Below are 13,688 nucleotides of genomic sequence, written 5' to 3'. Positions count from 1 at the left end.
AGAGTCGTGGGGAGAGTACGGCAGGAATGACAGAACTTCGTGCAAAATAAGTTCACTGGAGGTACATCCAGCCCTTGCAGAGAAGTGGGGGACAGAACAGTGGTCAGAAGCACAGTGACATAGTGGCAAATGGCTCTGCTCCTACGTGATCCTGGGCAAGTCACTTTACTGCTGTTCTGAGATGATGATTCTAAAGGGGCCCGAGTATAGGATGTGGCCCAAAGTAAACACTCAATAGATAGCTACAATGACTGTTGTTGCCATTATGACAGGGTGTGGGGTCTGGGGAGGACAGCTCAGATGCAGGCAAACAGAGGCCTTCTCAAAGAGATCCAGTCATGCCTGCTGGAGAAGCATCTCCTGCCCGAGGGGCTGTCACCCAACGCAGCACAGAGCCAGGCCACAAGCCCCAGCTGTCCTCACAGCACACCCTACCCACCATGCTCCCAAAGGGCCCCATAGACCTCGGCACTTGAGCCCCTCCTGGCCCTCGAAGCCCCCAGGTCACCACCGACATGTCATCTCTCAAGGAAAGCTTGATTTAGGTATTCCCCAGAATGTGAGGGTCCCTATGGCCAAGTCTTAAATGTGGAAAGTAGGGGAGGCTCCAAACCAGGGTTCTCTCTGCTTCCTAGCCCAGCACCCAGTGCTCAGGGAGAGACACGGAAACCACCAGCCTCTGGAAAACTCCTCGCTTGCTGGACTCTCCCCCATGATCGTTCTACCCACTCCATTTCCCCCTCTTCTGACCCTGCGCATCGGTCCTTCCCCAGAGCAGGGACAGAAGGAGAAACCCAAGAAGACAAATGTAAACAAACACGTCCATTTTGCTGCCTCTCAGCAGCTTGGGGAGAGGATCCCTTGCAAAATCAGGATGGAGAGCTGGGCTGGGTTTTTATCATGTCCACAAGAGAAAATTGGTTAGAGCATGGATCGCCAGGCACTTGAAAAGTTCTCATCCTTAGGCCTCATTCATACAGATTGTTCTTAACCCCAAGAACACCAGTGATGAAAACACTGGCAGTCTTCTCCTCGAGGGGTGGGAGGCCCAGGGAAAAGAAAAGGAGGGGGGACATCAACAAGACCTCCGTCAGGCCCCTGCCACTGGTCCCCCTCCTGTAAAGTTCAACACAATGGCAACATGCAGGGAAAAAAGAAATGCCAACCTGAGAATTCACCTGGAGCCGTGATGAGGGAGTTGGTGGCCTCCGTTTCAGTGTAAGACAATGTGGAATCAGACAGATCTACAGGAGGAAAGAGAAAGAGAACTTAAGTTGGCTGTGGGGTGTTGCTCTCTTCTTTCTCAAGCGTGTGTGTGTGCGTGCGTGCGCGTGTGCGCGCGCACACACACACACACACACACACACACGTGGGCATGCAAGCGCTTGCAAAGGGCAGCATGTCCCTCACAACTTTCTTCTGCCACTCCCCGTCCCACGATCGCAGGAGACCAGGCCAGCCAGCCCTGGAACTCTTCTGGAAAATGCTGACTGCTGCAGCCCTGGCACCTGAAAAAGTTTCAATTGCTCTGGCCACAGAAATAACCCAAGTTCAGGGGACCGAGCAAGTAGTAACTTGGAGCCTTCTTGGGTAAGGTTAAATTAAGCCCCTAAACAATTCATAGCTGCTGTACTTAATTACAACCATTAAAATTCTTGAAGTTGTTCCTTCTTGCTTCCTTCCTTCCTTCCTTCCTCCCTCTGGAGCTGGGGAAACTCTGTTTTAACAAGTTACCAGCCATCCTCACTCTGTCCCGCTTACACCCCTCTAATTAAGGGCTCAAGCGTTTGCTCCCAGATTAACTTTTTTCTCTCTCCCCTCCCCCACCCTCACATCCAAACCCACTCCCAGAGCAACTTTCAATGTCTAGACTATTTTTTTCTTTTCCTTTTTTTTTAAAGGCGTTCATTGTTGTTTAAATAGTTTTAAGTACCTCACATGGCGTGCGCTATTTGTTTTCCCCTGTCTGCAGTGCACTTAGATGGGGAAGGGAAATTCTTTTGCACGTTTTCTCTTGAACGCTGAGCTATTAGCGGGACAAGCTGATGCCTTGGGGGGCAGGCCGACTTGGAAAGTTTTTCCTGGGCCTCTGCCTCTGCTACCAGCAACGGGGTGTTGTCCCCGTTAAGGGACAGGTCTGTCCAGGAGTTGGAAGGCATGTTCTTTCTGTGAGGCTTGTGGTATCTTTCATCTTCTCACCCAGCACAACCCAGATGCGGCTCGGCTGGTCCCACCTGGCTCAGGAAAGCCACTCCACGCTGGGGAATCCTGGCACAAAAACCGTTAGCCTAGGCCCTAGCTAGCTAGAATTCCACTCGATCCTGTAGGCATTTTTTCCTTCTACCACGTGGCTTGGGGAGCGGGAAGATGAAACGTTAAACAATTTGGCTTTTTTTTTTTTTTTTCCTTCTCGTTTCCCACTTGCCAGATGCTGACTGGGTGTTCTGGGTTTTATTTTGTTTTTTTGGTTTCATGTGATCACAGTGGCTCAGAAGTGAACTGACTTTTTTGTTTATGAAAAACTAACAATGCAAGGAAAAGAAAATAATACAAAAAATAACTCGGACTATTTATCGGGGCCTGAAAAAGTTATCTGCTGGTCAAATGTGTTTGGAGGAAAATAGGGACAGATGGAAAAATCTCTTTAAAAGATAATAACCTCAATGCCTAAGTGGGAACCTCTTTGCTTTTCAGACCTAATCTTCCCAAAGTGTTCAGGCCCCAAGTCTTGCTGCCACTTACTGTTCGAAGTAGCAACACCCCAGGCTGAACCCGGGTTCTTAGTGAACCACTGTGGACCCAACACAGACAGACAGCCTTATGAACGTTCCAGGAGTGGGCGTGATGGGTGTTTTCCATCCTTCGCAGCTGTTAAGTCCCTGCCATGCGCTCTCCAAACCTTCACATCTAGTGCTTCTAGTGAGGGAGGCCCCACGAGGCTGTTGTAGAAAAAGAACACTCCCAACCTTGGTCACTGCTCGAGCCCCAAGGAGGAACCCCATCGGGAAGCTGGAGCCCCAGGTTCGAGTCCTACCTCCACTCTTACTCAGCAAAATCAGGGGTTCACCAGCTTTGCCTGCAGAGGGCCCCGTAGTGAATATTTTCAGCTTTGTGAGCCCTACAATCTCCATTGCAACTATCCACCTCTGCTGCTGTCCTGTGGAAGCGGCCACAGACAATACAGCTGGGTTCCAGCAGAACTTTGTTATGGACTCTGAAATTTGAATTTCATATAGTTTTCACATGTCACAAAAGACATGCTTCTGCTTTTGGTGGTTTTCTTTTTCTTAGCCATTTTAAAAAGTAAAAACCATTCTTAGCTCAAAAGCCACACAAAAACAAATGGTGGGCTGTCATTTTCAGACCCTTGAGCTGTATGACCACCAGCAAGTGTCACTTCCTCTTTCTCCGTCGCAGTTGTCCCATTTGTAAAATAACCGGGACACCTGCTGATTTCCAAATGGTCACTTTGCCCCGCTGGATGGAGTCCTGATTTTTGTGGCTTTATCACCAGCTGACCCACGATTCCTTGGGGCAATGATCCTTGACATTCAAGCTCAGGTGCTACATTTACTAAGAATGTTTGCGGGTTTTCCTTTTCCTCTACTAGAATGAGGGATCTTCTAAGCGACTAGTGCAATTATGTTAACTTAAAAAATGCTGAGACGGGCCTGGGAGGGAAGGATGGGGAACCGCTGAGCTGAACAGGGGCTGCTCTGGGTTTCCGCCTCAGCCCCACTGCTCATCAGCTGGGCGGTTGTCCCTGACCCTCAGCCTGATTCCTTGTCTACCAAGTGACAGGGTCCCACCAGATGACCGCTCCAGTTCCCCGGAGAACTAAAAGAAGCTCCTCCATCCACGGGATGACCGTACTTCAGGAAAAACAACGAGGAAGTTGCCATCGTTAAGCCACTGACTCGTACACCGTCATGGGACAGCCTCTGTCCTCCTAGACTGAGGAGGACAAACTCCTGAAGGGACCCGGTGGGCACTCCTGTCTCCAGAGGGGGGCCTGGAAGGAAAACTGGACTGGATGCCTGAGAGTTTATGACACTTAGAAGTGACCTCCCAGATGATGCTGACACACGCTACCGGGAAGAGGCCTTTACCAAAAACAAAACAAAACCCGCTTTTTGTGGTCACTGGTGGAACGTGTCAGCATCACTGCCACGCCATCTGACTTTTAAAGCTCGAGTCCCACGGCAGCTACCCACGGTAGTCCCACGGTCTCAAAGTCACTCTCCCGGTACTATTCAGGCCATACTCACCCCACCACTGGGATTCTCCACTGGAGGAACCGGGAGGGCCAGGAAATGAGCCATTTCTACTTTTAAAACCACATGCATCTACCCCAGCATACAGGCTGCTCATTTAGCCCCAAGGCTTTACAGAAAACACGTTCTACCTCTGAATGGGCTCTGCCAACAATGACACTACCACTGAGGGGCACCCTCCATGCCAGGGGCTTGGTGTACCAAGACACTTGCTTTCTAAACGTTCCAGCTGTTGTTTCTGCCCAGGTGAACTTCTTGGCTTAAAAGAGGGGGGGAAACATATAGCTCCTCTCAACAGTGACTTCGTGCTCAGCCTATCTGTCATAGTGCTAATTAATACACACCAAAGGAGAACCATGTAAGGCTGGGAGGGAAGGAGAGGAAAAGAGACAGAAACATCAACCCACCAGCATCAACAAGATGCTGAAGCTGAAACCCATTCGTCTCCCACAGGCCCATGGTTAAAGGTCACAGAGAGGTTAATGATGAGCGAGGAATTTCAAGACGTAAATAGCCTGCTGCAAAGGCACTGCAAAGGCTGGGTCAGCTCTGGCCCAACTGGGGGTGTGTTTGTAAAACTTCACCCACCCCATTTCAAAGGCCACCAGGCTGGTGATCCCTCCCTCCCCTCCATCTCTGGCCCTTCAGCACTGAGGCAGGGCCCTGTGGGAGCCTGGGAAGGAGGCACCTCCCCAAAGGTCAGAAGGAGGACACACTTACCCAGTGGCTTGTACTCGTCGCGAGGAGACAGCCGAGAGTAGGGGGGTGGCGGTGATTCTGGAAGACAGGAGACAACGTGTCACTGCTGGGATGGGAGAGTTCACACATGGTGGTTCTACATGCTTTTGATTATTGATTTCCTCAAATAATAAACCCAGCTCCCAGGAACCCAGCACCTCTGCTGCCCCAGTCCCCTGGAACAGCACTGCCCAACAGGGAAAGCCACAAACTTGGGGTACAGACCTGGGCTCAATCCCTGCTCTGTCACCTTTGGCTGTGTGACCTCAGGCAAGTTACCTCACCTCTCTGAGCCTGTTTCCTCAGCTCTAAAATGGGGACAATAATCACAGAGACCTCCCAGGTTTGCCAGGAGGGCAAAAGGAAATAATGTATGTAAAATGCTCAGTACAGCTCTTGGTACTGCAGAAAAATACCTCCACAAAGAGTAACTATTATTATTATAATGAGAGAAACAGGGGTACAGGGAAAGTCAGAGCTAAGGTGGCCTGTTAAAATACAGGATGCTCGGTTAAAGTTGAATTTTGGATATACATGGCATAAGCTTTTAGCATAAGTATGTCCCTTGCAATATCTGGGACATACTTATACTAAAATATTATGTGTTGTTTACCTGAAATTCAATTTAACAGGGCACTCTGTAATTTTCTTTGCTAAGTTTGGCAACTCTAGTCAGAACTGACTGACTGCAGAGGCCCACATAGACATAGGAGCTCCCTTTCAAACAAACTACATTAGAGCAAATGACCTTCAGGGCAAGGAGGAGGACATGATTGGTTGGAACCCAGGAAGCCAAACCCAGCTCCCCATATGGGAGACCTTAAACCAGTCACTGCCAGCTCTTGGCCTCAGTCTCCCCCCCTCTGTAAAGAGAAGGGGTGGAACACACAATCTCCATGGCCTTGCAGCTCAGACCCTCTGCGATTCTTTATTGTCTATGGTATTTTTCTTTGGGTTTCCTTTCATTTGCCTAAAATACTTGTCCTTAAAAACATATACTTTGTCTTCAGAAGAATTCCTTAGCCTCTTGCTTTCTGGGAAGTAACAATTTGCTTAACTAAGTAACAATTTGCAGGAATGAAATGACCCTTCATTTTCCTTAAATGAAACTAAAGGCCATCAAATTGCAAACTAAAACAAACTCTCAGTGGCAGTAAAGTGGTAATAACTATTATTAGGCAGGTATCAGGAATGACACAAGGGATAATAAGTGTTTTTCACAATTATAATAAGGCACAATTAGTCGCAGGAGCAGGCAGCTTCACCTCTTCCCCACCCCGGCTTTTCCAGCTAGAAAGGACTTCAACAAAGTGAAGGCGCTGCAGTCTAAACACAGGGAATCTTTTGTGGACTGGAATTAGGGAGAAGGAAAATGAATCATGGATTAGCCACTGGGAGCGAAGCAAACATTTGCTGAATGTGTACCCTCTGTCTCTCTCTGTGCTGGGACCTTTCAATTTCATACACTGTATTTTATTCTTTTGGACCTTAGGTACAGAGTGGTTAATCACGCTCATTGGGTACCTACTTTCATTTCCTCCTTTCTTAAAAATAAATAAGATGACCATTACCATTCCCATTTCACAGATGAGAAGACTGACTTGCCCATTGTTCCCCAGCCAATCATGGTGGAGCTGGGATTTGAATCCAGGCCTGACTCTGCTCTACACCCCAATCAGACAGGCAGTCAAGAGGCATCCTGTCTTCCACCCCTTCATCCCAGCTGGGTCTGGTACATCATATGCACAGAAAGTGTTCAGTAAACAGATATGGACAAAGACAATGGTGACAAGGATAATGGTAAAGTTGGGGGCATCAGTGGACAAAGGTGTGGAGAAAGAGGACCTATGGGGCCAAAAGGGTGACCCAAAGGAGACCTCAAACAAGACTCAAGGAGGGGGGCTATTTGCCTTCAGTAGGAGCCCCCTTATCCACCAGTCTTGGAGGGGCTAGACACCAGACTCTCAGGACAAGAGGCGAAATACAGGTAGGGCTAGCGCTCCACAGGGAAAGAGAATTGAAGCCAGTGCTCCCACTGTACAGAGGAGAAGACTGAGGCCTGAAGAGTAGAAGTGACTCCTTGAGGGCCAGACAGGGAGCTGGTGTAGAGGCAGAACCGGAGGTCAGGTCTCCTGACCCCCAGCCTCATGTCCTTTCCACTACCCCACTAACTTATCAGAAGGTCTGCAACTCCTGTGTCCGGGTTCCTCTTGCAAACATCTAATTGGCTGAGGCCCAGGCCACACATGGTAGGGAGTTCTGGACATCTGCCCCCAGATCTGTCCCCCAAAGTGAAACCTGGCAGCAATGGGCTGTGGAAGCTGGAGTCAAGCCACTGTAATCAACCCCAGCATCTCTGCCTGGGGCTGCTTACCTGGGACCCGTAAAGGGGCGGGGGGGGGGGAGCTCATGAAGATCCCCCTCACAGGAGCCACCTGGGCCTTGAGTGACACCCACCACCCATGCCCACACCTGGGCTGGGGGCTCTAATGCATGAGTGAGACAGAAAGCAAATCTACAGACTTGGGACATCAGACACACCAGCCAGTGAGGAACTGCAAAGCTTTCAGGAGGGACTTTACCAGCACCCACACCCTGCTTTGTTCCAACAAAACGATCTGCACAGAGATTGGAAGCACATCACTAACTTCCATCCTAGGCAAGTAAAAAAGAGACTGCACCCCAAGACACGGGGATTTAGAATGTCAGAGGTCCCCCCCAACTCAATTTCTTATTTTAACTGATGGGGCAAGTGGGGTGGAGGCAGGTAAAGGGCCCACCCAAGACCACACAGGAAGGCAAGAGATGTTATTCTACTTCAGCTGAACAAAGGGGGGAGGCCAGTTCAGGACCAACATCAAGTTACTTTAAAAAAAAAAAAAGTTATCATTCACATACCCTAAGATCTACTCTTTTAAAATATACAATTCAGTGGTTCTTAGTACATTCAGAGTTGTGAGACCAATACCACCATCTAATTACAGAATATTTTCCTCACCCCAAAAGGAACCCTGCCCCATTCACAGTCAGTCCCTATTCCCCCAACTCCCAAACCTCAGGAAACCACAAATCTACTGTCTATCCTCGTGGGCTTGCCTACTCTGGACGTTTCACACAAATGGATTCCTGTAACAGAAGCCCTTTTGCGTCTGCCTTCTTTCACTTAGCATACTGGTTTCCAGGCTCTTCCATGCTGTCGCTTCTATCGTACTTCATTCTTGTTTATGGCTGAATGATATTCCACTGGGTGGCTATATCACCCATTTTGTTTATCCATCTGTCAGCCAATGGACATTCGGACTGTTTCCACCTTTTGGCTCTCAGGAATAACGCTGCTATGAACAATACTGAGGAACCTTTAACTGGCACCTCGGCCTCACTCCAACACATCCACGCTCCCTCCACAGATCTGGGAGGATGGAGCCCCAGGACATGAACTCAGGTGGGACAAAACGTCAGAAGAGAAAGTGTAGGCTGCCTCCAGGCCCTCTGTCCACCCTCTCGTCTTAGAAGCTATCTTAGTACTTAGAAAAGTTGTGTTGATTTCTAAATAAGAACTTACGTGCTCTAAACTTTAAGGGGAGAACTCTTAGAGCCCTGCAGGCCCCTCAGAAAGAAATGATCATGGGCAGGAGGGAGGGAGAGAAAGAGAGATCAGAAACTCCAGCCCCCTCAGACAGTCAGCCTCAGGCATCAACTTCAGGAATCTCCTCCAACTTCCTTCAGAAGTGAGAGCAGTCAGCCAGGGGCCGAGTGTACCAGAAGGCTAGCGCTCAGCCCAATGCAGCTCAGCTTAGCAGAGACGAGGCTCTGGTTAGCCCCCAGGGAGTACTTACCCTTTCGGGATCTAGACCCTAATTCTAAAGCCAAAAGAGTTCACAGCCTCTCCCACTGCCCGGTAACGTTTCAGTTGAAGACATTACCTTCCACCCCGATCTGCGCAGCCTAGCATCTTGCTTAGGAAAGGTCCATGTGCCTCCCTGGGCCTCCCAGTTTTCACCCTCCCAAGGGGTGCCCTCCTGGGTGCCTGTCCCCTCCAGCCCCAGGACCTGAAGGCTCAACCCCGAGCACCAGGGTGGGAGACGCAGAAGAGAAGCTCCTGGCGCTTTAAGGCCGGCAGAGCCTAATTGCCCAGATTCCCCCGGCAGCCAGATAAACAGCGCGGCAGGCTGGCGCCAGCAAGAGGCAAACTGCACATTATCACCCCTTCCTCACCTCCAAGGAGGAGCTCGGAGGAGCAGGGCGGGCAGGGCCGAGGGGCCGCCAGAGGGGCGGGGCGGGGGCTTGGAAGCCCAACTTGAAATTGATCTCATTTCAAAGGGATAATGCCAGGCCAAATAAAAGGAAAACTTTCTAGCCCATTCTAATTCCTATAGTCCTGGCCTGGGAACCCTGTGTTTTCCTAGGCGGCCTCCTCCAGTCATTTAGAAGTTCTCTCTCGCTCTCTCTTTCCCTGGCGCAATTTGGATAATAGTAATTTACTGAATATAATTACAGAAAAAAAAAAAAAGTGGTGAAGCAAAGAGCAGGAGATTTATTCCAAAGTTAATGGATACTTTCGGGAGAAAGAAGCTCTATAAACACAGGTTAGAACTGTGATTAAAGTATTTCTCCACATTTCCGTCCACATAGGCACCAAGCTCAGCGAACTGGCTTTTCCAGGGACAGAAAGATACACCAGAGGGAGGGAAAGCTAGGGCCTGACTCCCACGGGAGCGGGAAGCCCAGGGCAGAGCTGGGCAACACAGGACCCCACTTTCTAAGACAAGCATGGGGGAGAGGGCAGCCCTGTGTCACCTGGAATCTTCCCAGCAGACCCTCAGAGATTCTGTTCACCACTCCCTCGCTTTACAGATGAAAAAAGAGGCCCAAAGAGGGGAATTGGCCCCAATGCCCCAAAGCAAGTTGAAAGATGGAGCAGGGTTTGCTCTGAGCAGCAGGGGGCCGCACTGCCCAGAAAGGGGCCGTCTCACTAGGGATCCCTGTGGGGGCCAGTGGGGCACTGGGGGGCCGGTGGGTGTCCCTCAGTTGGCCCGCTGCGTGTTCCAGCGTACTCTCTATGGGTGTACCTGCCCCAGTGCCCCAGCCCTCTCCCGCAGAGCCCTGGAAGGAGCCGTCTCCTTATCAGGACGCGCACGGCTGAGCTCCAGCTATGCACCCGCCCAGCTCCGGGAGACAGGCTGGCGGCCAGGAGGCGGCGGTGGGGTGGACAGCAAAGGGCTCCCCCAGTTCTCAGTCCTGGCGGCCCAAGCCATCAGGCAGGGGATGGAGCAAGAGGGTCAGCCTGGTGCCTACCGGAAACTCTTCCCAGACCACCAGTCCTCCCAATGGCCCCCGGGGCGGCTTGAATGGGGTGTGGAGGGCGGGGCTTGGGCTAATGAAGTAGCAGGAGAACAGGCACAGTCCCTGCAACAGCGCCTCCTTCCGGGAGGAGGAGAGCAGTCAAGTGCCAGTGCTTAGTCTGGAATTTGAGGTGGAGAACATTTCTAGAGCCACCCCCACTGACCCACAGGGAGACTAAGAGGAGAGGTTACTCCTCCAAGGTCAAGTTGTCGATAGATACCGGCAGGGCAGAGCCTAGGACCAGGTCTACGGGTCAGAACCATACCACTGCAGTTTGCCCGTTAACTTAAAACTGCTCAAGGCTACCAAACTCAAACCAAGACCCAAGCTGACTTATCCAAGGAGTACGGGCAGGGTGGGTCCTGCCTGTCTCCAGTTTTCTTTTCCCCACCCCTTCCCACCCTCACACCTGAGCTTGCCTGGTACCCTGACTCTCGGTGGGCCCTCTCCTCCTCCCCCTCGACACCCACCTCCCCTTACCCATCCATCCTCCAAGGCCCCGCTCCAGGTTAGAGCTCTGAGGCTCCTAAAGGTGCTCCTGTTACATGCACACCCCACAGTGCTCTGAGAGTTCAGACCCTCTGGCCTGGCCCTGCTTCCCCCTAAAATATTATGTGTTGCTCCCTCTGTCCCAACTCTCCCCGCGCCGCAACCCGAAGATTCTGTTTCTTAAGGGCATGGATCCTACTCATATTTCCACTCTCCCCACTACAGCACCCAGCATGGTGCCTGGCACAGAGTAAGTGCTCAACAAATACTCGCTAGCAGACTGATGTGGTGAGAGAGAAAATGCCCAACGGGGCCTTCTAAAAGAGCAGAGGGGCCCCCACCAATTCTCTCCCCCTGAAAACGGGACCAGGGACAGGGCAACCACAAACAGGGCCCTCCTCCTCAGAGGCAGGGAGGAGCCAGGGTGGAAGAGGGGAGAAAGCCACTTCCAGGGAAAGCTGTCAGAAGAGGAACAAGGAGCACAGAAAGCCCGCAGAGGGCCACAGGTCAGCGACTGCCCAAAGCCCCCTGAGAATCAGGCTTGGAGTGACCATGCGGGGCGCAGGGCAGCCAGATCAATGCTGCCTCTCCCCACCCCAGCCCCCATCAGTGCTCTCTCTTCAGGAACCACCACTGAGGCACCGTCCTTCCCCTCCGGCCACCACCCCAGACACCAACAAGACACCTGGGACAAATCCATGCTTCTAGCCCCACCCTCCCCTTCCAAGCGGGGAGTCAGGAGACCAGTGTGATCTGACCCTCTTAAATGCCCCCAGGCTGGGTGCTGCCTCTCTCCAGAGGGGCCAGGCCAGAGGAACTCAGAGCCTGCCCAGGCCCAACAGTCTATAACCCTCTGAGAGTCCCATCCCTGCAGAACCCCCAGTGCCACCTAAGATGCATACACCCAGAAGATGCTACAGGCTAAAAATGTGTGATCTCTGCAGTGCAAGGGAAGGAGGCGGGGTGGGGGTGGGGGGTGAGGATGCAAGCTTCTGGCCTGCCTGGAGTCTCCTTCTGTCCTCACCTCTGCTACAGCACCCAGGGCCTGCTCAGGTAAGCAGGACTGGGTAGATGGTGTGTGCAGAAAAAACCCAAGAAGAGGACAAAGAAAGGGAGCAGTTCTCAAAAGTACTAAAATATCCAGCTTCCTTCCCTACCTAGACACCTCCAGGACCCTCAGCTCTCTAGAAAAGCTGGACACAGGATTGAGAATGATGATGGCAGAAGGCCCTGGCATTTGACACCCAAGGGATGCTGGCAACAATCAAGAGGCAAGAGAGCAAGAGAGTGGTCTCCATTCTGAGAAGGGTTACCCCGCAAAACCTTTGCTCCAAAGTATAGACAGGAACAAGTGGGACAGTTTACAAACACTTTGGACTCTAGCCATGAATTGTCTACACCAATTTCACAACTTACATCTACCTGGATACGACAAACCATAATATACCGTAGGTATAGGCATATGCACACAAATGCTACAGGCCCGGGCACGGACTGGGGGTCAGTGGGCTTGGTGGGGGGGGGGGTGGCGCTCAAGTCTTTGGCCTCTCCTAGACCTGCCCTCCTCTTCCACCGTCTGTTAAACCGGAGCCTGCCTCAGGTCCCTGAAGCTGCACAGAGAAAACTCCAACGCGCACCCTTCTGAGTTTGCCGGAGCCTTAAGATGAAGTTGCCATTTGATGTGTGCGCCCACATCCCCACTCCCCAGCTTTCCTGCCAGCGTGAGGCGCCTCCACCGGGAGCTCCCACGCTCCAGGGGCACCCGGGAGAGCACCCGCAGCTCCGCCCGCCCGCCAGAGGTGTCAAGGAGAGACAGGAGGCCGCGGAAAGGGGCGGGAGGGGAACCCCGAGGGCCCGCCGGGCGCGGCGCGCTCACCTGGCCCGCAGAGCCGGCTGAAGTGGTAGGGGTTGCAGCACACGGTGGGGCCGTCGGCGGCGGCGGCGAAGCTGTGGCAGCCGCACAGGGGCTTGAGCTCCACGGCGTGCTGCAGGTCGGGCCAGCGGAAGAGGCGGCCGAGCAGCAGCTGCGGCGGCGCGGGCTGGCCGCCCAGGCGGAGGTCGGCGCGCGGCACCAGCACGCAGCCGCCCGGCACGCCGCCGCGGGACTCCACCGCCTCCAGCAGCGTGTCCAGCGAGCGCTCCTTGAGCCGCTTCAGCAGCGAGTACGTGACCGTCTTGAGCTCCTGCTCGAGCAGCAGCAGCCGCGAGCGAGCTTCGCGACTCCGCCCGCCGCCCGCCGGCTCCAGGGCAGCCCCGGCCAGGGGGTCGCCGGCGTCCCGGGGCGCGCCGGCGGCGTCCCGCTCCGAGAAGAGACAGCAGGTCACCGTCTCGCAGTCACTTTCGGGCAGCCAGCCCCGGCCTCCCGGCTCCGCCACGTGAAGCGGGGAGCCCCCAGAGCCGGCCCCCGGCTCCGACATGGGCCTCGGGGGGCCCCCTGCGCGCCGGCGCCTCCCAGCGCCCTGGGCGCCTCGCTGTCCCACCGCGTCCCGGGGCCGCCTCAGGGCTACCGGGCGGACTTCGGGGCGGCCGCAGCCTCCGCCTTCTCGTGCCCGCGGGGCCGGCTCAGCTCGGCTGCCCACGCTCCCATCCTCGTCGCCGCCGCCGCCGCCGCCGCCGCCGCCGCTGCCTTCCTCCCGGTCGGGGACCACACGACTTCGCCAAAGTCGCCGCACCAGCCCCGAGCGTTTGGACCTGAACATACGATATCCTTTGGCGCCGGGGGTGGGGGGGAGGCGGTCTCCGGTTACCGGGGGTCCGTTTCCTCAGCGAGGCGCCGGCTGCGCGGGCCGCAGCCCCACATGAAGCTCTGCCGCCGGGCGCCGTGCAGACCGCGCACAGCCTGTC

General features: G+C 53.5%; 1 protein-coding gene across 3 annotated transcripts in view; it reads right to left on the bottom strand.

Annotated features, from left to right (window-relative positions):
- SMAD6 (SMAD family member 6) overlaps window positions 1-13,688 on the bottom strand; it is an 86,671-nt gene extending 72,983 nt beyond the window's left edge. For 2 of the 3 annotated variants that reach the window (XM_082383366.1, XM_082383364.1), the window contains exons 1-3: window positions 12,721-13,688; window positions 4,995-5,051; window positions 1,167-1,244 (exon numbers count right to left, since the gene is read on the bottom strand). In XM_082383366.1, coding sequence (XP_082239492.1) covers window positions 1,167-1,244; window positions 4,995-5,051; window positions 12,721-13,543 — 958 coding nt within the window. In that variant the 5' untranslated portion in view covers window positions 13,544-13,688. The remainder of the gene's footprint in view (window positions 1-1,166; window positions 1,245-4,994; window positions 5,052-12,720) is intronic. The other variant, XM_082383365.1, reaches the window with a different exon arrangement.

Source organism: Balaenoptera borealis (assembly GCF_965194805.1).
Source record: "Balaenoptera borealis genome assembly, chromosome: 3".
In the NCBI taxonomy this organism is placed as follows: Eukaryota; Metazoa; Chordata; class Mammalia; order Artiodactyla; family Balaenopteridae; genus Balaenoptera; species Balaenoptera borealis.
This window is presented reverse-complemented; position numbering and strand designations above follow the sequence as displayed.